General features: G+C 35.6%; 3 protein-coding genes across 3 annotated transcripts in view; 1 reads left to right on the top strand and 2 right to left on the bottom strand.

The window, feature by feature from the left end:
• Nucleotides 1-11,207, top strand: part of LOC127870175 (dipeptidyl peptidase 8-like) — a 74,400-nt gene extending 63,193 nt beyond the window's left edge. The window contains 5 exon segments of the mRNA XM_052412832.1: nucleotides 2,853-2,955; nucleotides 4,192-4,241; nucleotides 6,571-6,713; nucleotides 9,320-9,431; nucleotides 10,293-11,207. Coding sequence (XP_052268792.1) covers nucleotides 2,853-2,955; nucleotides 4,192-4,241; nucleotides 6,571-6,713; nucleotides 9,320-9,431; nucleotides 10,293-10,385 — 501 coding nt within the window. The 3' untranslated portion in view covers nucleotides 10,386-11,207.
• LOC127869375 (uncharacterized) overlaps nucleotides 1-25,114 on the bottom strand; it is a 319,605-nt gene that overhangs the window by 213,822 nt on the left and 80,669 nt on the right. The gene's annotated exons all lie outside the window — the stretch shown is intronic.
• LOC127869376 (uncharacterized) overlaps nucleotides 1-25,114 on the bottom strand; it is a 161,311-nt gene that overhangs the window by 93,764 nt on the left and 42,433 nt on the right. The window contains exon 2 of the mRNA XM_052411892.1: nucleotides 23,828-23,933. The gene's annotated coding sequence lies outside the window, so the exon portion shown is untranslated. The remainder of the gene's footprint in view (nucleotides 1-23,827; nucleotides 23,934-25,114) is intronic.

The raw sequence follows: 25,114 nt of genomic DNA, 5'->3' as shown, positions 1-25,114 counted from the left end.
TTTAATATGAAAACAAGGGTCTAAAGTAAGGAAACAGTTTAACTTGTACAGTATTTAATATGAAAACAAGGGTCTAAAGTAAGGAAACAGATTGACTTGTACAGTATTTAATATGAAAACAAGGGTAAGAAAACAGTTTGCCTTGTACAGTATTTAATATGAAAATAAGGGGCTCAAATCAGGAAACAGTTTCATTAATATCGTATTTAATATGAAAACAAGGGACTCAAGTGAGGAAAAAGATTGACCTGTACAGTATTTAATATGAAAACAAGGGTATAAAGTAAGGAAACAGTTTGACTTGTACAGTATTTAATATGAAAACAATGGTAGTAAAACAGTTTGCCTTGTACAGTATTTAATATGAAAACAAGGGTCTAAAGTAAGGAAACAGATTGACTTGTATAGTATTTAATATAAAACAAAGGGGCTTAAGTGAGGAAACAGTTTGACTTGTACAGTATTTTATATAAAACAAAGGGGCTTAAGTGAGGAAACAGATTGACTTGTATAGTATTTAATATGAAAGAAAGAGGCCTGAGTAAGGAAACAGTTTGACTTGTACAGTATTTTATATGAAAACAAGGGACTGAAATAAGGTAACAGTTGTACTTGTATAGCATTTAATATGAAACAAAGGGGCCTAAGTAAGGAAACAGATTGACTGGTATAGTATTTAATATGAAAACAAGGGGCTAAAGTAAGGAAACAGTTTGACTTGTACAGTATTTTATATGAAAAAAGGGGCTTAAGTGAGGAAACAGATTGACTTGTATAGTATTTAATATGAAAACAAGGGACTAAAGTAAGGAAACAGTTGTACTTGTATAGTATGAGCCGTGTAATAAAATAATAGCTATGCGCTCCATTTTGTTTTCCCTGTAACTGCACAGGCTAATCTAGCAGGCTACTTTATTCATAAGCATTCAGCCCATTTTTCTAGAGCAAGGTTAAAATATTTTTCTATTTCAGGCATGTACGACTACACACACTGGCTGCGGAAGGTTTTGCTGTTGTCATTATTGATGGTAGAGGCTCGTGTAGTCGAGGGATCAAGTTTGAAAGCCATATTAAAAACAGACTGGCATGTAACCAATTCGATAAGAGGTACTGGAAACTTATTATTCTTGGGACATACATTTTTGTTGGTTTGGTGGGTTGACCAATCTATGAATTAAACCAAATCACAAGAATTGAACACAATTACATGAATATAACACAATCACATGAATTTAACACAATCACACAATTTAACACAATCACATGAATTTCACACAATCACATGAATTTAACACAATCACATGAAACACAACACATTAATTTAACACAATCACATTGGAAAATAACGTATATGCAATCACATGAATATAACACAATCACATGAATTTAACACAACAAATGAAGTAAACACAATCAAATGAATTTAACACAATCACATGAATTTAACACAAACACATTGGAAAATAACTTAAACGCATTTTCCTTTTTTTTCTCAACATAAAAAATACGCAAATGTATGTGTGCACCATTATGTCAATTTTTGAAAAAAATCAAAATTTCATGCAAACGAATATAAATGATGTTACTGTATTTGTTGTTATTTTCAGAGATACTGCTGAACTGCGTTATCTCTGATTAACAAGGGCATGATACCGGATATGTCAAAGTGAACAAAAGTACCCCATCTTCCCACATTTAGATATAATAAATATGTTTGCCTTGAAGTTTTAACTTGCATTATCATTTATGTTGATGTGGTTTTAATTGAATCTAATTACTAATTGGTTTTTGATCATTGTAAGTATACATGATTGCTTTTTTATATATTGATAAGTATAGTAATCAAATTACTCTTGAAAAGTGTAAAAGTGTAGATTTTGATATGTCTAGCTATGGATGTCTCAAAATTATTTGTTAAGCGAGATAACAACATGAAGCTGGGGCCTTGGATTTTGAGATAGTTAAGCTGGAGTCTTGGACTTTTAAATAATTAAGTTCCACTAAAGTGATGGACTTTTAAGATAACACATTTTTGCTAAAATCTTGCACTTTGAGATAATGAAGTTCAGTTGGAGTCATAGACTTTGAGATAATGAAGTTCAGCTGGAGTCTGAAACCCTTAGATAATGAAGTTCAGCTGGAGTTTTGGACTGAGATAATGAAGTTCAGCTGGAGTCTTGGACTGAGATAATGAAGTGCAGCTGGAGTCTTGGACTGAGATAATGAAGTTCAGCTGGAGTCTTGGACTTTGAGATAATGAAGTTCAGCTGGTGTCTTGCACTTTGAGATAATGAAGTGCAGCTGGAGTGTTGGACTGAGATAACAAAGTGCAGTTGGAGTTTTGGACTTTGAGATAACAACGTGCAGTTGGAGTTTTGGACTTTGAGATAATGAAGTTCAGCTGGAATCTTGGACTTTGCGATAACGAAGTGCAGCAGGAGTGTTGAACTTTGAGATTACAAATTTCAGTTAGAGTCTTGGGATTTGTAGAGAAGCTTGTGACGTGCATATAGTTAAGTGCATCTGCAATTTGGAAGCCTAACAACTAACAGCCTGTAACTGTATGTTGGATTTCAATGCCTAATATAGATGAAATACAGATGAAAGGCCAACAATTTCTCAAGGCTTATTTAGACTGATGTTCATCTGAAGTTAAGATTTAAGTATGATCATTATGAATCCTGGCCCCAATCTGGTGTCTGACCTCAGAGTGCTACAGAAACTCAGCTAAATGGCTTGCATATAATACAGACTGAAGTCAACTTAAGGTTGCATTATCAATATCATGACTACTGTGTGTTGCCATGGTCACCAAGTGTGTTACCATGGTCACTGTGTGTTCATCGTTTCAGGGCACTACAGAGATAGAGGATCAAGTGGAGGGTTTGCAGTGGCTGGCATCACATGTAAATTTTATAGACAAAGATAGGATAGCAATACACGGATGGTCTTATGGTATGTTGCCTCACTGTTAGCAATACACGGATGGTCTTATGCTTTGTTGCCTCACTGTTAGCAATACATGGATGGTCTAACGCTATGTTGATGAGCTGTTCTTATGTCTTGACTTCATTGGTTTTCATCTCTATATAGGACTAAAAATATGTTTGGTTCCATTTACTGGACTTAAGCAATTCTCTATGTCATTGGTTCGAATATATTGCACTTATTTGATTTTTTTTACAAAATGCAACTATTGAAAACCTATAAGCAAACTTAATAAAAAACAGTCAAACTCAATAAGTACTATAATTTGGTCATTTTGAATTGTACGTTGGTTAAATTAAAAACATTAATATGTTTGGCAGAAGTGTCTCTATACAGTTAGTACTTTAATCCGGATACCCCCGAAACATGTTTGTATGATCAATAATTATGGTACTAATCGATGCACAATCCCGCCTCTAAAATATGTTATATTTAACCAGACTTTATAGTTTTGTTTAAGCTGCTTAGTCCTGTTTGAATTGTTCAAGTTTTGGGGTTGAAATAAAAACAGTACCGTAGGTAAAGCAAGCGTTACTAATACAATATGGAATGAAAATGCAAAGAAAATACAATTAAGGCACAAATGACCATAAACCCCTTCCTACAAACTTAATTTGCGTTTTTTGGAATTACATCTATTTTGGAAGTGTCTGGATTTAGGTACTCTACTGTTGTTATTAAAGACATGGTACAGGACTTTGTTTAATGGATTGTTCATTTACTGTAAGTTGGCAGTTTTCACGAATATTTTGACAAAAGCTTAGCATTAAACACAACTTCTCTTGTCTGACTTCTTTAATGCTTTGTTTGATTCAGTGATCTGCAGAAATTTGTTACAAAAACAGCAACTTTATCTTCATTTAGGTACTTCTCTAGTGTTGAAATATTACTTACTGGGACTGTCTTGTTTCCTATTATTTCTACAATATGAGTCTTGCTATGGTAAAATGGGGCTTAATGCATGTGCATAAATTGTCTGCTCATTTAAGCCTACCAAGAGGCTTATAAGGGACGACACTTTCTGCCGATGCTGATTATTCTTGTTTAAAAGCGACTTCCTTTAAATGAAATATTATACAAAAGCAGAAAGTGTCTTCCCTTGTTAGCCTATGCAGTATTTTAGTTGGCCAATAAACAAAGATGATATCTTCTTATATCAGTCATTGCCTTACACAATAAAAGTGTTACTTACATTCTTTCCAGGTGGCTACCTCTCCTTAATGGGCCTGGCTCAGAGGCCGGATATATTCAAGGTGAGTGCCCTAAATTAATGTCAAACCTCTTCATACATCACTTTATAAATCATTGAATACGAATACATCAATTTGTATATAACTGCATATCAGTTTATTCATCCCTTTATTTATCATTGAATACATCAATATATACAGCAATTTGAATAACACTCTATAATCCCTTTGTACATTTCTTAATGCATCACTTTGTAAATCACTTTATATACCGACGGAAAAAAGTTTAGCGACATGGTTAATGTTACGGTATAAGAAATATAAAATGACCTTGGGCTTTGTTTATCTTTTCGTTAAGGTGTTGATCCTAAAATCGGTTCAATATATTTTCGTGTATAATACTGTTCCTTGAAAGCATACGGGCGGAAAAACACAAAACCATGTCGTGCACGTGAACAGCAATGTATGCTTCATAGAAACAAAAACGATTTGAATGTGTAGATTGGTAGAGGAGTGACATAATGAAAGCCGGATAAAAAAAATTGATATTCCAAATGGGACGTGTTCCAGGACTGACATTGGAAAGACGTCAACAAGCGCTTGGAATGCTTGTTGCTGGCATGCCCGTAAATGACGTCGCCAATCACTTTGGTGTCCATAAATGTACTGTAAGTCGCCTAAGGACACGGTATCAGCAAACTGGAAGCGCTAATGACCGACCTCGCTCCGATAGGCCTAAAAAGACCACCCAACGTGAAAACAATTACATCATGACGTCATTGAGGGGTCATCGATTTTGGACGAGTGGTAAGATTGCCGCCAAGCTGTACAACACTACAGGGACGCTCGTTTGCAATAGGACTGTGCGCAACCGATTGCGAGCGTCAGGATTACGTGCCTACAGACCCTACGTTGGGGTGCCGTTGTCACAACGTCACCGCCAGGAAAGGCTCAACTGGACGATACTTCATCAGCGATGGACACGTGCCGACTGGAATGATGTTTTATTCACGGACGAATCGAGATTCACCGTTGATTTTGCTGATGGAAGAGTGAGAGTTTGGCGGCGTCGTGGCAAACGGTTTCATGACGCAAACGTTAAGGAACACGACAGATACTGAGGTGGCAGTGTTATGATGTTGGGTGGCATCAGTCACTAGTCAAGAACAGATCTTGTTCACGTCCCCTGAACACTCACATCAGTTCGATATTGCGACGAGATCATCAGACCTGTTGTCGTACCTTTCATACGCCAAGGACACGCCCGCATATTACAACAGGATAATGCCCGTCCTCACACTGCACGTCATACATGGTCTGTATTATAACCAAATCATATTGTAACACTGGATTGGCCTGCCAGACCTCCAGACCTTTCTCCGATTGAACACATGTGGGACGTGTTAGGCCGAAGAGTACGTAAACGTCATGATGTCGACAAAGTAAACGACCATGAGCGGGCCCTTCAGAGAAGGTGGGCTAGGATCCCTCTAGGAGTCATACGTGACCTTATTGGCAGCATGAGACGAAGATGCATGGCACTTATTGCTAAAGCAGGAGGCCATAACAGATATTGACAGTATTTGACATTGGATTATGATATGCCGAAATTCACGTAACATTTTTTACCAGATGAACCTGAAGAAATGAATTTATTTTGATACAGAAATGTGGCTTAATGGTTAATCTTTCAATATTAAATAATAAATCGGAAACAATTTTAATGTGTCAATATTTATATGCATGTGAACACATGTAGCTAAATTTTGTTCCGTCAGTATACATCATTTGAAACCTTCTTTTATACATCACTTTATGCATAACTTCATACAACAATTTATAGATCCCTTTATGTATCCCTTTATACATCACTTGATGATCACTCTATGTATCTCTTCATAACATCACTAAATACATCACTAAGAACATCACTTTATACATCACTTTATGTTGTGATAATTTTTGTTTCAAATCATCTTGCATGAGATTGGAAATTCTTGAAAATATTGGTAGCCATTGCTTTATTATATGTATTATGTATGAGTTGTTTCCCTGTTTATGAGGCATTTTTGAATACTGAATATTTATATGTGTATGAGCCTCATTCTGGGAAAATGTGGCTTAATACATGTGAGCAAATTGTCGTCTAAGAATAATAGCCTGTATGGTCCACACAGGCTTATCAGGGGCAATTTCTGCTTTTATAGTTTTTTGTTTGAAAGGAAGTCTCTTCTTAGCGAAAATCCAATTTAGGTGCACTGCATAGGCTAATCTGGGACGACACTTTACACATATGCATTGAGCCCTTTTTTATTAGAATGACGCTATATTATATTCATATTATACAGATATTGACCAATGGGATGTTCAATTTGATGTTTGTATGCCACAGGTGTCTATAGCGGGTGCCCCGGTTGTAGACTGGCACCTGTACGACACTGGATACACGAAGCGGTACATGGACCTGCCCACTAACAACCTGTATGGGTATCACCGTGGCAACGTGCTCACATATGTGGACAGCTTACCTGAAGAGTATGTACTGCTTTGATTAAGATAGACATGAAAACTGCACAGAAATATGTTTGCGTTTTCATGACAATTCGACCCAAATTAAGAAGTGAACATTATGAAAATGGAAGACATTTGTATCTTTTTAGCTCGACTATTAGATTTATTTACTTTATTTTTGAAGGATTGTCCAACCATCCTAACCAAGCTATTACTATCAAACTTGAAATCAAATCTTATTAGTTTGTTTTATGTAATTCCAAATGTTCGAGAGATTGTGGAAAATATACCTGAACTCAGAATTGTCTATAAAGTACAACTTATTTAAAACATAAGCGATCAATATGTTTCAATTATGGGCCTCTTCCACATAGAATATGACTATATTAACTTGACCTTATTGAATATGAACAATTTCCCCATGATGGCTTTCGTTATACTGTCAAGCACTCGAATAGTCGAGCACGCTGTCCTCTTGTTATACCTCCCGACTTATGAGCCGGTAGAAGAATGACAAAATTATTACATAAGTGTAAACTCTTGATAAGGTTGTAGTATGTTCGTCCGTTTCTTTACCAGTAAACAGCGCTTGTGTTTCTTAAGAAAAAACGATACAAAAATGTATCATACCACCGCATTGATATCTGCCTGATATAACGTTGCCTGATATATTTTTTAGTCCCCTACCGGTTTCACCGGAGGGGACTTATGGTTTGCGCTCTGTGTGTCCGTCAGTCTGTGAGTCTGTCACACTTTTCTGGATACTGCGATAACTTTTAAAGTTCTTAATATTTTTTCATGAAACTTGAAATATGGATAGATGGCAATATGGACATTATGCACGTTATTTCATTTTGTTCCTACGTCAAAAATTATGGTTGCTATGGCAACAAATAGACTAGAAATACTGCCGGAAATGGTGGTTTTCTGGATCCTGCGATAACTTTTAAAGTTCTTCATATTTTTTCATGAAACTTGAAACATGGATAGATGGCAATATGGACATTATGCATTTCATTTCATTTTGTTCCAACGGCAAACATTATGGTTGCTATGGAAACACAAAAAATATTCTGACAATGGTGGAATTTCTGACAATGGTGGGGCCGGTAGGGGACTTTTATTGATTGGCAATAGTCTTGTTATATCATGGTCAACACGAAGTTCTTGTATCAATGATGTGTGGAGGATGGTCATATTACTTATAATCAAGTATAAAAAAAGATTTCTAGTAAAATCGAATCAGATTCAACATAACAAACAATTTGATACCAAGATGTAATATATTTTTAACATAAAATGCAACACAAACAGCAAATTTTTTTTTTACAAATATTAAGCACGCGTGCAATTTTTTTAGCAATCTTCATGCCCCCGGTAGGGTGGCATATAGCAGTTAAATTGTCCATCAGTCCGTCCGTCGTTCCGTCCGAAAACTTTAACATTGGCCATAACTTTAGCAATATTGAAGATAGCAACTTGATATTTGGCATGCATGTGTATCTCATGAAGCTGAACATTTTGAATGATGAAAGGTCAAAGTCATCCTTCAAGGTCAAGAGTCAACATATTTAATCCAAGGGAAGTAATAAGCTTTAAAAGGGAGATAATTTCTAAACCTGCCAAATGATATATTGAAATTTTATTTCAAAGTGGTGCAATAGGGAACATTGTGTTTCTGACAAACACATCTCCTGTTTCATTATTTCTTTAAAATTGGGGACGCTGAGATATGATTAACAGAAAAACAGGTAACTGCCTGATCTTTTTGTAATATATCAGGCTCTGCAAGCCTCGCCATTATATTATTCTAAGCCTTGGAAGATAAATATAAAAAAGATCAGGCAGTAACCTGTTATTCTCTATACATCACACCTCTTTGTTGATACGTGGGTTATATATGTCAATGTTTTGAGGTACTTTACTTGAAATCGACTATAAAGTCTTTATGTTTTGGTGGAAATAAATTGGTTTCAATAAGGGAAACAATTTCATTCTAAGATGAAGTATATTTTATACTCAAAGGTCATGAAACATATTCATGACTGCCAAAGCTACAGAGTCGTAGCGATCATATTTTATTATTTCTTAATAATTTTATATATAGAGGTATGATAAACAGGAAAGCAGGTTACTACCCTTTTCTTGTGTGATATAATAGGATAAGAAATAATTCTAAGCCCCACCTGGTGTATTACACAACGATAGCCTATTATTCTCTATATCCTGTACTAAGGGACTCAATTTCTGACATTATTTCATAAAATAGAAATCCAACTGCATCCCATTCCCCATCTTATGTATCTTTGATAACATACTAGTGCACGTTTTCAGTGAGAATCGTCTACTGATGGTTCATATTTTCAGTGAGAACCGTTGACTGATTGTTCATGTTTTCAATGAGAACTGTCTACTGATCGTTCATATATTCAGTAAGCACTGTCTACTGATCGTCATGTTTTCAGCAAGAATCGTCTACTGATCGTAAATGTTTTCAGCGAGAAACGTATACTGATCGTTCATGTTTTCAGTGGGAACTGTCTACTGATCATTCATGTTTTCAGCGAGAATCATCTACTGATCATTGATGTTTTCAGTATGAATCGTATACTAATCGTTCATATTTTCAGTGAGAATCTTCTACTGATCGTTCATGGTTTGATGGATGAGAATGTCCACTTCTTACACACGAGCAAACTGGTGAACGCTCTAGTGAAGGCCTGCAAACCACACACTCTACAGGTGAGTGACAGGGGCCAGTTGTCATGAAGGAGTAAAAATGGTCTTTAGGTGTTTTGCCCGGGCTAGTTGTAGTTCACAAGTACAGTCTTAAGTTGTCATATAGCTCACAAGCACTGTTATGTTTTGTAAGCACTCAACAAGTTTAGTGGTCAGAAATAAAAGAGTTACAACAGAATCATTCTGAAGTATTATGTCGTTAAGTGGTACAAAAGCTTTATATTTTTCTCATGTTCAACTATTTATTTCTCATTAACAACTCTGTAGCATTCTTGTATGTTTGTTGTGTTATTTTGCTCTTTATAAAGATTAGTCTTTTAAGTTTGTTATCTCCGATAATAGTTTAAAAAAACACAATTCAATTTATACATTTGTGAACAGTTGGTTGGCATAAAAACAAATAAGAAAGATTTATAGGTGTAAGACAAAGTCAATGTTGATTATAAGTTTAGACTTAAGTTGTAGGAACCAAGGAAGTCATGATTGTGTTATGTTTTCAACGGCACTGTCCGTATATATTATGCCATTTTTTTTTGCAAAAACGGGTTAATTTTTTTTTAACCAACTTCATTTTATGTCAGTCAAATATGTGTGCCGCAATCTGTTCAAACAGAGCTTAATACACATCCGTAAAGTATTTCCAAGAATAACCTGTGCAGTTCACAAAGGCTTATCTGGAACTATAATTTCAGCTGTTATGGAATTTTTTTTAAAATAAACTCTATTCAAAACAAAAATACGGTCTATGTGGATAGTGTCTTCCCTGATTAGCCTGTGCGGACTGAACAGGCTAATCTGGGACGACACTTAACGCACATTCATTAACTGCGGCTTTCTCAGATCCAGACTCATTGTATATTTCAGTTGTATCCCAATGAGAGACATGGCATCCGAAGTCACGAGGCGTCCGAACACTACCGCGTCTTGGTGCTTAACTTCCTAAAACAGAACCTGTGATATGTACAAATAACTTAAACGATTAGTCTTAGATACACAGTACAGAACACGCAGAGTGGTGATGGAAACCTTTGATACAACACGAAACAAGAAACAATTCAAGTTGTCATGGAAACACAGTTCAGAAAACTTCATACACAGGACAGAGTGTGATAAACAGAGAAGTTAATGAAACTCTTTCAGTTGTATTGGTTAATGTTAGAGTAGATTTGGAAACTTTTTACCGCAGAAAAACACTTTGTTACAGATGGAATCTGTACTATGCAGTCATCGTGTGTCATTTGATACACCAAAATTAAAACCAGTACAATTCACACTGTCTCACATTCAGCTTTAGAATGTTAACTGATTGTACTGTTCATTAATAATTGGGACGTGCTCTGCAATAAAGGGGGTTTAAAGCATGTGCGTTAAATAACTTCCCAGATAAGCCTGTGCAGTCTGCACAGGCTAATCAGGGACGACACTTCCCGACTAAACTTGATTTTTGCTAAGGAGTGACTTTCTTTAAACGAAAAATATAAAAAGCAGAAAGTTCCTTCCCTGATTAGCTTGTGCAGACTGAAAAGACTTGGACAGCATTTTACACACAAGCATTAAACCCCTTGGTCACAGAGCACAGACATGTATATTGGGTAAACACATGCTAATTAATTTATTAAATGATATATTGAATGCATTTACTTATAAATAAGACACAATTTTGTTGGTTTTTATGTTGATTTGGTAAAATCAAGATATTTATCTATTATCATACACAGATGTTGATTTTACCAACTAATTGTATCTATTGATGGCACCTTTTTTAGCAATGAAATTTTTAGTTGAATATGTTATAAGTTGTAAATATGTCTGAGAGACAGGTTTAGTTTTACTTGTTCAGTACCGTAGTGGCGTACATAAATAAATAAAAACTATCAACTTGATGGTGGATACATATGTTTGTGCCAGTGGTATCGGAATATAGCCGTCGCTTTGTCCGATTGCCTGAATACCGGTACTATTTTGTACTGCTTGTTTGTCTGATAACATATGATATGAAATGAAAAGGTGACAACCATACATTTTCTATTAATACTTCTGCATGTACAAATAGAGAATGTACGGTTGATACTACGATATCTAAGAAACCACAATTGCTGCATGTAAAATAGTGAATGTTAGGTTGATACTACGATATCTAAGAATCCACGATTGCTGGATGTATAAATTGAGAATGTAAGGTTGATATTGCGATATCTAAGAAACCACGATTGCTGCATGTATAAATAGTGAATGTTTGGTTGATATTGCGGTATCTTACAACCCACGATTGCTGGATGTATTAATAGAGAATGTAAGGTTGATATTGCGATGAATCCCGGACAATCGCTCCTACGGACAATCGCTCATACGCTTAATTTGACAGGGCAGACAGGCGCTCCTACGATATTTTGGCAGGGCGGAAAGTCGCTCCTTCTACGTTTTTACAGGGCGGACAGTCGCTCCTACATTATTTTGCCAACCGGACAATCACTCCTACATTATTTAATATCTAAGAACCCACGATTGCTGGATGTATAAAAAGAGAATGTAAGGTTGATATTGCGATAAATCCCGGATAATCGCTCCTACGGACAGTCGCTCATACGCTAAATTTGACAGGGCAGACAGGCGCTCTTACGATGTTTTGGCAGCGCGGACAGTCGCTCCTACGATGTTTTTACAGGGCGGACAGTCGCTCCTACATTATTTTGCCAACCGGACAATCGCTCTTACATTATTTAATATCTAAGAACCCACGATTGCTGTATGTATAAATTGAGGATGTAAGATTGCTGAATGTACAACTACAGAATGTAATGTTGATAGTGGGATATCTAAGAACCCACGATTTATGAATGTATAAATAAATAATGTACGGTTGATATTTCGATATCTAGGAACACACATTTACTGGATGTATAAATAGAGAATGTAAGATTGATATTACGATATCTATAAAACCATGATCGCTCGATGTATATAAAGAGAATGTAAGGTTGAAGAACCAAAGATGGGTGGTTGTATAAATAGAAAATTTAAGGTTGATAATGTGATATCTAAGGACCGACTTGATAAGTCAAAACTGTTAAAAAGCAACGAACCCGCTACCGAGAAAGCCATATGGTTTGATCATTATGGTTAAAGGCTTGACTTAACATTTGAGGATCGTGGGCTCGATTCCCGTCCCGGTGTGTTTTGATCGTCATTGACATTATTTGTACGTCCATTCTTCCCTGACCTGTGATTCATGTAGGCCAGTGTTCAATTTTTGACGTAAGTATTTGCACTTAGAAGTTATAAACCAACTTACACAGGACACGTGTTAACAGTTTAACAGACCGCTGTGATTGGAATGAAATATTTTTGAACACGGCGGAAAATTCTTACAAACAAAAAAAAACTAACAAACAAATCCATGGTATGCTTAGGACCATGGTTTGACCTTCTACCTTGTGGCATGTGTCTTTAAACGCAATTCTACGAACAAAAGTATGGCCAGAACCTCTACACGATGTTTTTAAGATTATTTTCTCAGATTTACAATATGTGTTGGGGTCACCGCCTTGGACGTTAAATACACAACGTAGAGAAACTGTCACATCATACACTTAAGTAAATAAACATTTAACATAATATTTAGCATCGCAATTCTTCTAAAAGGATTAAACGACATCTATTAAATTAATGTAATTGAATTACTCAAATGTTGAATATTCATCATAACGACAGAAATGCACGGAACATCATGTATTAAATATAGAGATGCAAGCGGTTACACAAATCATTACCCGGTTAACCTTTTGCCGTAACCGGTTGGTAACCGGTTAACCGAAACTCCTTAAGTGGTTCAAATGTTAAAGTTAACGTAAATAATGTCATACCGCTCCTACCTCTACTCTCTATAAAACGGAAGTAATTTGAGAGCGCTTGTGTTGATAACATGTCTGTTTCTTAATAACATGTATTGTGACATTTATTTTAATAATTTTGTAAATGTTTGCTATATATTGTATTTATTTTTCCAACGTGAAAGAATATGAGTATTTTATTAAAGAATTACCCAATACTAGTATTATTTTACGTGTCATTACCTTATTTTTTAGTTGGGTCGCTTACATTACGTTCGCGTCGTATCGTTCACAAATGGTATGTTTCTTTGTGTATTCTGTTTTAATATTAATATTTATTTATTAAATTAGTTAAAGTAATTGCTTTCTTAAATGAAACTTGCCTCAGACGGTAGTGGTGGCATCGTGGATCACGTACATTACTAACACTGATTTAAATTTCTGATAGAACAAATAAGAAGTTATCTCGACAAGATTTTAACTACGAATGCAAGTCTTGATAAAATTGTAACTTATAAATACTTTATTTTTGCTGGCAATCAGTGTTGAATATTGGCTAATAAAACATCAAAATAAGTCATCCAATGTCTCAATTGAAATTGATGGCGAAATCTATAAACGTGTCAATTGCCTCTTCGGTAATAGTCCCCACTCCACGCAGTTCGCTAGTTAAATTTTCGTGAGTTAAACACAACAGTGCAAATTATCAAAACGTACCCCCTGCTTGTTACCACAAAGGTTCTGCTTTATTGCCTTTTTAATTGACACGTTATTTACTACCGTCGATGGCGCGGCATGTTGTTTTTACTAGTTGCCAGCTAAAATTGGCAGTATGTCACGCGAAAAACGTAAAATCGTACGAATTGTATTATGAAAAAGAGTAAAGATTATTCCAATAAAAAAAGCATACTACAATATTTTTTTTCATGTTAATCTTTTTCCGAAAATGTAACCGGTTAACTGGTCGTTTCGGTAGGTTAACCGGTTAGCCTCTTGCATTCCTAATTAAATATGAATTTCAAACAACAGGAATGCTCGTTTAAAGGAATAAAATTTACAAAGACATACACATTGAACAAGAAATGCATACATTCAGATAATATTTTGAAAGTATGATCAATTGCATAACTGTCACTTTCGCGAGTATCGCATAATACGGACATAACATTATCTTCTTTGTCCGGGTGACAAGAATCGGCTTCTAGTCACCCGTGTATTTTTTTATCAAACGGCACCGCATCGCATTTAGATGTTGTTAAAAGCGCACGCGCATTCGACCAGAAAGCGGCTTATTCCGAAAACATTAAAAACAACATGTAAGTTAAAATAGAAAAAAGAGAATTTTAAAATCAGAGTATGTATAATAAAATGTAAGGATTACAATAAAATTGTTGCTGAGGGTGACTTTATGCTGATTCAAAGGTTGACTAGAATCGTTTTGAAGTCACCCCCGTGACAGGAATCGTCTTCATGTAACCCCCGGGTGACTACAAACGACTTCATGTCATCCGGGGATGACTAGTGTCGGCTTTAAGTCAACCCCGGGTGACTTGTGGGCCATATCAGGTCGACAATGACCCATTGAGCATTTTGCTTTTATCTAATAAAATCTGCATGCGAATCAGAAATCTGGGGCCTTAAAAAATTATGTGCCTTAAAACCTAGATGCAGCTTCATTATGCAGGATAATTCAAATGACATACTTTACCAATGAAAGTAACGTCACATCGTACCAGTAGGTTCGATAAACAAAGGAAGATTTATTAATGCTTCACGTGTCGTTAATAATGTATTTAGGTGTAATTTATATCAAATAACACACATTTATGTTCGATAATCTGCATTTTACGATCCATATTACATGTGCATATTAATATGTATAGCTTAATGTTAAAACGGTCATACGAACCAAATTTATCTGTTACATCATCAAGGACTATTGTGAGCGGAAAAAGGAGCACACCATATAAACGCATGTCAAACAAATGTGCCTACAACAAAAAACAACGAATGACAGAGATTCTATAAGTATGCACATTTGTTGGATTAAATCAGAGCACTCCAAATAAGATTGGGTGACAATTAATAGATATTATTAACAAAGTTGATCTGAAATAAAGAATGAATTTATAAAGTTACCGATTTATACATGTACTCGGTACGTAATGACTGTGAACACTTATAAGTGTACGGACCGTTTTTTAAATTAACAAACAAAACTGAACAATCCAATAATAAACGTCCGAACAATTAAATGACTTACGAAGGGAAAACTAAACACTATTGATATTACCAAATATCAAACCACACATGAGCACATATCGAGGGCTGAACGGAAGACTGTTGTAACTCATATTAAATAAAGAAGGAGATACTGCAGTTTTCCGTTCAGCCCTCGATATATATGTTATGTTTAGACGCCCTAAATTAACTACGTTCTGTAGTGCATTGTTGGAAATATGCATTGCATGGAATAACTGGCATTTACAACACAATTACATAATCATCATATTTAGTATCTCTATCAGATCATTCAAACGACTTCCTTCCCTATTCATCCTCGTATGGACCTCTATCGCTAACTCATTTATACGACTCAGTATCGCACATTGCATAGGATCCGACATATTGACCACACCATTCTCATCCGTACACTGTGTTATTCTGTTCCAGAGCTTCAAATGCAGAAGTTCCATCTCAATTCTTTTCTTGTTATACCACACCAGTGGCTCTGGATGCGATATTATTGCCTTCCGTATCCTCGGCAATCTTAGTAATGCATTTGAACCTTCGTTCATCATGTCCGTGATAGTATTTACCCATGTACATTTTTGTCCTTCATCCAGTCCGCATGCTGCCATTAGATTCCTTTCTGGTATCATATAATATGGCAGTTCGATCTTTAATATTGCCGTTCTTAAGTTCTCCAATCCTTCCCGAAGCCAATAAAACACACTGCTTTCATTGAACTGTGCCTGTGGATTGTTTTCCGCAAGCCACAATACAATGTTTTTCACTGTGTATGATGTAATTTCTTTCTTTACTGGCTTTAACACATCCTTAACAACCATTTTCAATAAAACATAAATGTAGACCTGGGTGTTATTAAGACTGCTCATAAGTTCATTCTCCCCAGTATTAAAACAAATCCTCCATTCTAGATGATGATATTCGCTACCCTTAAAACCAACAGGTGTTACAAATGATCCCATAGTTACGACTTTACGAACGATATCCGGTGGTGGCCAATGGCGAGTTCGCTCTGCCCATCTCGATAGTATGACAGGACAATAGCAGCGTAAAGAAAATACATTGTCTATATGAAATGGCCCTGATGAACTCGGCATTGATGGCCCTGCACGTTCATGGCGAATCTCGTTTGGCGCAGATGTTCTGTCTTTAAAAACATCAACAAATAAAGCACTGCTCAGGAGGACACGCCCATTTTCATCTTCACACAGAGCATCACAGATTTTTGATGGAATAATGTCGCCACGTCGCTCGAGTAAATTAAGCCTAGAGTGTCCGTGGTAGCACACGCCGGTGTTTAATGTAAACACAGTAGTCTCCCTTGGTAATTTGTCAGAATCAACACCATTTTCTAAACACATGATGCCTTCTAAAACATACATAATATCCACGTCACTTTCATACACGCCTGTCAGCCCCTCTGCCTTGCTACCCGTAGTGATCAGCATTATGTTAGAATGCTCTCGAGCATTCATCAGCCTATCATGTTCCCTGTAGGCGTCTCTCCGTGCCTGTCTGATGGGAGGCCCATAACCGAGACAGTTCATCAGAGTGCACATCTCTAGTGAGGCATTTTCACACTGAACCTGATAGTGATGAAAGCATTCAAATTGCAGGAAATCATAATATGCTCCTTAAACAATATGAAACGGTCCATAGCAATCCAAGCCTACGCGTCCTATACGAACCCATACATGTTATAACACAATATGTTCTTAAGACATTAAACTCATCTAAAATTGGCTGAATATGTTAAATCTGTTTAAGCTTAAACAAATAAGCAATGAGTGTGTTTATCCCGAAGTTAGAATTTGACTCGTATACAGGATAATCAGATAATCAATGCAAAAAACCATCAACGCATAGAGCTTTATTAATGCAAACATTTTTTACTGCAGAAATTCACAACGTAAAAAAGAACTCATTGTCAATTTTCTGCTATGCTATTTTCACATAAAATACTGATATATGTATTTTAAATATGTATGTATAATAGTATTTTACGAAACCGACTTGTGATGGAAGTGCACATACACCATTACTTACAGCTTCTACGTGAACTGTACATACAACTGTACATGCAACGTGTATAAAATGCAGATAAACCAGTACTTACAACTTCTATGTGCACTGCTGAAACACCAGTACTTTCAACTATCGCTGCAACTTCTACGAGCACTGCACATACACCAAAACATACAACTTATATATGCCATGCACATACACCAGTAATTACAATGTTAGTCTTAATGTTTATGTGCATTGTATATACATCAGTACTTAACACTTCTACTAGCACTGCACATACATCAATACTTTCACCTTCTACGAGCACTGCACATACACCAAAACATACAACTGATACGTGTCCTGCACATACAACAGTAATTACAATGTCTATGTGCATTGCATATGCATCAGTAATTAAAACTTCTACTAGCACTGCACATATGCCAGTACTTTCAACTTCTACGAGCACTGCACATATACCAGTACTTACAACTGATATGTAAACCTCACATACCTTAATAATTACAACTTATATGTAAACTTCATATATACACCAGTAATTACAACTTCTACATGAATTGCTTATTCACAAGTGCTAGCAATTTCTAAGTGAACTGCACATAAACCAGAACTGACAACTTCTATGTGAACTGCACATACACCGGAACTGACAACTTCTACGTGAACTGCACATACACCAGTACTAGGAACTTCTACGTGAACTGCACATACACCGGAACTGACAACTTACACGTGAACTGCACATAAACAAGAACTGACAACTTCTATGTGAATTGCACATACACCAGTACAAGCAACTTTTACGTGAACTGCACATACACCGGAACTGACAACTTCTATGTGAACTGCACATACACCAGTATTAGCAACTTATACGTGAACTGCACATACACCGAAACTGACAACTTCTACGTGAACTGCACATACACCGGAACTGACAACTTCTACGTGAACTGCACATACACCGGAACTGACAACTTCTACGTGAACTGCACATACACCGGAACTGACAACTTCTACGTGAACAGCACATACACCGGAACTGACAACTTCTACGTGAACTGCACATACACCGGAATTGACAACTTCTACGTGAGCTGCACATACACCGGAACTGACAACTTCTACGTGAACTCCACATACACCGGAACTGACAACGTCTACGTGAACTGCACAAACACCACTTCTTACTATGGAGTGACGACTGTAAAGGCCGCTGTTACGTGGGATACCTCCATGCTCCGCCTTATCACGCCATGGATCACCTTCCGCCATCTGTACAATTATGTAAGTAAAATGCGCATTGATTATAAACAAGCTTAGTTGTGTATTTATTTCGAACATAATTGATTACATACATACAACATAGCATCGAACGTCATTATGTTGTTTTAATCACTTAATATTCATCATGTCCTTCCATACGATAACGATTTCTTTTTTATCTAATAAAATACGCACACACAGTTATGTAGGCAATTCATTTTATGGAATAATATTTTTGTATTTATAATCCAGTACAAGTATTATATAAAAACTTTAAGTAATTATACGTGTATAAGTTATTGGATAATCTGCAAACATTTGCCCAGCATATTCATTTAATAATTCAACATAATAATATAAGACTACGTGTCAAATCAAAATTGTATTTTCGTACATCATTTTCATTCGATATATTTATAGTAGTTGTTTAAATTAAGCCACGTGTATAACTAACACTATACGCATTTATGTGGGTGATGTAATTATTTGAATGTACCCATGTGTTGGATATTCAGACCGTATCCAACGGTTATAGCGTTGATATATACCTGCATGTAAGTAATGTTAATGGAACTCCATCAACACATAATGCTTGCTAAACCTTTTTCTAAAAGGTCATTACTTTAATCTTTTCTAAACAGAAAACCCATAGCTTTCAGTGATTGCGCATTTTGCTACGATTACAAACAACGAAAAGGTAAAATTGAAATATGTTTTACTATTTAAATACTTTACCGGGTTTTCAATGCGTAAAGTTACATTTTTTATAATACATCTTGTATTTATCATCGGATGTCGTAAACATTTGGAAAATAAAAACACTTGCATGATAGTGTAATATCTTCTATAACTTATTTTTGAATTGGTCTATGATTCGATTTATTATAATTAAACATTAAACAAGTAACATCAAAACACAATGAAGTTACACAGTGGCAAATCTAAAAAATGTAACAAATGCATGCACCCGCCCCCCTAAAAAAATGGGGGCCTTTACAAAGGATTGTATGCAACAAAACTGACAATAAGAGTAAATCTTATCACATAATTGTGACTTAAAGAGTAAATCTTATCACATAATTGTGACTTAGCCATTTAATTAAGTTTTTAGTTGACACAGAATTATGCACTACTGTTAAATCGTTGTTACAGTATATGGGGAGAGAATATTATAATACAATAACTAGGTGCCATCTACTGTCCACGGCCAGTGCATATGGGTAATATCAAGTCAATCAGTCAATTCGTTGACGAGTTATTTATCGGAATAGATTTTGACACTTATTGTAACATTGACCTTTACCTATGACATTGTAACCCTAATTTAAATAGGGATCATTTACTGTCCAAGGTTAATGCACACGTGAAGAATTAAGCAATCAGTCAATTTGTTTACGAGTTATTGATCGGAAACGATTTTCGCACTTATTGTGAGTGTGACCTTGACCTTTGACCTCCTGAACCCAATTTCAATAGGGTTCATCTACTGTCCAAGGCCAATGCACAATGCACAAGGCGAATGTATATTATAAAATGCAAATGATTGAAATAATTATATCTAGCCCAAACATAATCGCATGTAATGATAAGATGTTTGTAGTGAAACTTATATCCGGCTATGTGCAAAAGACATGCATACTATATCGTAGGTATTTTTAATTATGGATGTTGAATATTCCCCGTGTTAAATGTTCTCCGCCTGACATAAAGCTGCTGAAACGATATGGTTTTGGAAGAGATATTAAAACGAGTATTAAGGATATGTTCAAAAACAACAAATACGGATTCAAACTTTTTTGTATTGCAACACTTAGTATTTACTTTTGTGACAGCGTTAACGTTTTTGTTAGTTATTTTATTAAAGTACGCAGTATTTAATAGAAACAATACAAGACAGAAAATTAAAATTAGTTATATTTATGTTTTGCAAGCACGGTGTTATAGTAACTTTTTTAGCTACAAGTAAAAAATGGCGGCATCTTGCTGAATAGTTACTATGACACCGTGCTTGCAGTTGAAAATATTACTCTCACACCGGTCAAAATGCGACACGTGCGCGATATTTGCATGATATAATGTCGAGTGTCATATTGTGCGTCGCGCGTCGCTACGTGCGTCGAGCAAATAACGCGTGACGACCTAGGCAATTTTAGGTCGACAGGCGACATTTGCGCGACATTTGCTCGATATAATGTCGAGTATCATATCGCATGTCGCGCGCCGTATCGTGCGTCGCTCAAACGTTGAGTGACGCTCTCGAATTTCGACACACGACAATTGAAGTCGACATACGACAAATGAAGTCGACATGCGAAGCGACACGCAACATTCATCACGACGCACTATATGACAATCGACAATACAGTCGACAGTCAAGATTTTGTGCAATATTTTTTGTCTAAAACCCAGCGCGATATGCGACACTCAAATCTTGATTGTCGCATGTCAACTTCAAATGTTGAGTGTCATATCGTGCGTCGCTTGAATGTAGTGAGTCAACCTCAAAGTGAGCGGACAATCAACGCCACGTCATACTTACAACCGTTGGTTTATCAGGGTAATAACCCACGGTAAGCTCCCTTCTCATTCTAAATTGTATACGTATCCGACTGTGGTAGAATTAAGAAATAATCAAAGTGTAAATGTTGGTTACTGTGGAAACAACCAACGGTTTGGAGTTCCGATGAGTAGTGGTAACAAGCATTGGAACGACAAACTGATGGTTATTACAGAAATAACCAACGCTTACACGTCGATTATTTCGATTCTAATACGATTTCATTGTCCGAGAAAACATGACGTCACCACAACTATGAAAATCAAATGACGTCGTCTTTATTCATGAACCGTGCGCGGACAATCAAAGTGACGTTAGTTTAAACAACCGTTGGTATGTCGGGGTAATAACCCACGGTAAGCTCCCTTCTCATTCTGATGTACATGCGTGTGCAACTGTGGTAGATTTAAGAAATAATCGACGTGTAAGCGTTGGTTATATCGGTAATAGTCAACGCTTTGGAATTCCGATACATAGTAATTAAACCACGAGGGCGTAGCCCGAGTGGTTTGGTAACAAGCATAGGAAAGACGAACCGTTGGTTATAACCACAATAACCAACGCTTACACGTCGATTATTTCGATTCTAACACGATTTCATTAATAAGTTATCCGCGATTGAAAGGTTATAAATGAGAATTATATTAACCGAACGTCCTCCACTTTTCCGCGTAAACGATAAGCCACCACAACAATGAAAATCAAATGACGTCGTCTTAATTCATGAACAGTGCGCGCAAAATCAAAGTGACGTCATACTTACAACCGTTGGTTTATCGGAGTAATAACACATGGTAGACTTTCTTCTCATTCTAATGTGCATGCGTATTTGACTGTGGTAGAATTCGCAATAACGGTGATCGACTCCATTACTACAGTTTGATTGTCATGAACATGTTAACAAAATTATATTGAAAGTATAGTTCATACGTTTTTATTTTGCAAAGGATCATTTTATTGAATACCCTTGTTTAATGTTAATCAATAAAGCTTTAACTGAAATCATTTCAAATATGATTATTTACCAAAAATATTTTAACATAATGTTTACGATTTCCTTTAAATAAAATTAAAACCGTGAACACTATTGTACTTTAATTACGTTGATGTTTATACAGGTATTCAAGGTATTGTATTTTCAAATTAAATCATTTTGTATAATATGTGAATACATTTATTGGCCCCTTTAACTAGCTTATTTAATTTAAAGTAAGTAAAAGCAAAGAGTTTTAATTATTCCGGCATCTTAAAGACGTCTTAGTCAAAGAACTAAAATTCATAATACACATTAACTATTAACTATTTAAACTTTCATAATTATTTAATTGTATGAGTCTGTTTAATTTTATCACTATGTCTAAAACGTCTTGATGACGTCATTATGAAACCAGAAAAATTATAAATATGAATTGCGGTTATTTACTGTGACATAGATTGACGGTTCAAGAGTGTTTATGCAACCAACCATAGTAAAAATGCCTAGGAAAACATTAACACAATTAAAGTCAAAATTTGTGTACCCAATTTTTTGTGTACCCAAACTTTTCGAACCCACATTTTTTTCGAAAATGGGCGCCAACAAAAAGTGGGTACGAACAAAACCTAGGGTACGAAAACAATTTGGGTAGGAAAAAAAAATATGGGTACGACAAAAATTTGGGTAAGAAAAAAATCGGTACGAAAAAAAAATGGGTACGAAAAATTGTGGGTACAAATATTTTTTTATTAGGAAAGATGGGGTACATGTAAGTATACCGGTGTACCCAAAATTAACGTTTGAAACTCGGTGTCAAAATTGTCAAAAAACTTTAGATTCTTATATATGGCCGAGTTTTTCCTGGTTTCTGATTGGCTGGAACTCGTATTTGCCGACCTTTTTCCGTATTGGCCGTGTTTTTCCAGACTGGCCGCCTTTTTCTCGTATAAGGAGAGTTTCGAGCTTTATTGGCTAGGCTCAACGTGTATGGGGCGAACACATTGAACAAAATCTCGTCAAATATTATAAAATTGAATAATAATAGGCTATTAGCTGTTATTGCCTACTATCAGTGTTATTTTTCACCATTTTTGGAATGGGGCCGGGTCGCTTTGGATTGGGAAATTTCGCGGAAAATTTAGAAAAAAATGGAAAAAATAATTTAAAATTGAGAATAAAAGTGTTTTCAGTATTATGTTTTACTAAGGTTGAACTAATATGGATGGGAGAAGAACAAAGAAATTGAGATAACAAAAAAAAAAAAAAAATAATCTTTTTTTGGGGTAAACCTTCCATTGGGAATTTTTAAGTCCCATTTTGTAAAGATATATACTTTTTCAAGTGGGAATGGGGCCGATTAACGGACCCGATTTGGAATGGAAAACAACACACTGAACTATATAAGTTGGTATTGTGGAATGTGTAGAGAAGGGAGTGTGTTTGGAGTACCCTGAGGAAACCCCACCTGTCCGTTACTAAGGCGACTAACCTTATTCACATGCGCTGGAAATTTAACGCGATCGTCTTGAAGAATAGCGCGTGTACCGACCACCTCGTTAACAGGACAGCAATGATGTTCAGCAAGATTAAGAATCCTGTAATGATTTAAAGAATCTACTCAACATCATCACATACCATCGATAATGAGTTATAAGTATAGAACATAATACCTACTTATTGATTGGTTATGTATTTGAAAAACCAAACGTTTGTCAGGAAAATTGTTATAAAGTTTAAATGTAAACATGATTTACAGTTTTGTATTAGGTATGTATACACTTTGCAAAGCCTGTTTGGGATATGAATACTATTAAGACTTACGCTCTATACAAGTGCGTTGTTTTGTGTAAGTTATAAAGTCTATTCACACCAGTCAAAAAATCCAAAAATGCAGATAAGCTCAGAACAACATTCCACGAAATGCACGTTATTGATCATGTTGTTATGTCGTTGATTTAGAAAACGATTCACAGTGTGCATTCGTATGCCGCTGTTTCAATTATTTAAGAAATAATAAGCCGCATAGCTTACATCTCATCGCATCTTTATATAAACGCCACAAGATTTTCATGTGACAGTTTAGTAAGTTCATATGTACGTTACAATATCGAAGAAGCTTTCGTTATAAGAACTATATTACCCCATAATACTTTTCAATCACAGGTGGTTAGCAAATGGCTATGATAATAATTATAAAAATCACCATTTTGAAATATAAATAATCAAATTATAATGAAAACTTTATTTCTGTCGAAACTATTACTTTCAAATATATACATAACAAGGTATTCTCCTAACAATGAACTGAAAATAGAGTGCATCGCTTTGAACAGCCATTATTTCGTCAATTGTGCAGCGATTAAATGGGTATTAACTACTGATTTTAGAATCATTATCTTTCAGCCTGAATGATGGATATGACTGAAACATGGTATGAATGAGATGACAGCAGAAAGAGATTATAATGAGCAAAACAATATGCACATAGTCATATACCTCTAGCGATTTCCATGAACTCGGTCTTATAAAACGTTATATATATATTATAGTGCATTTTTTCTCAAAAATGTTGATTTTTCGTTTATGTTTGATTATGTGTCATTGAAAATGATGTTTTTACTAATTTTTATCATAGTCACACGCTTACCGCCTGTGTTTTCAATAGGTTTCATCACCTCCTTGATATAAATTATTTGCAATTATAATTGACAATTCATGTTCATTCTGATGACAGTGACTGTGTGTCTGTCGGTCGATAAGTTAGGCAGTCATTTGT

The sequence above is a fragment of the Dreissena polymorpha genome, chromosome 2 (genome assembly GCF_020536995.1).
Source record: "Dreissena polymorpha isolate Duluth1 chromosome 2, UMN_Dpol_1.0, whole genome shotgun sequence".
Taxonomy (NCBI): domain Eukaryota; kingdom Metazoa; phylum Mollusca; class Bivalvia; order Myida; family Dreissenidae; genus Dreissena; species Dreissena polymorpha.
Note: the sequence above shows the minus strand (reverse complement) of the source record. Positions and strands in the feature narration are given on the sequence as shown.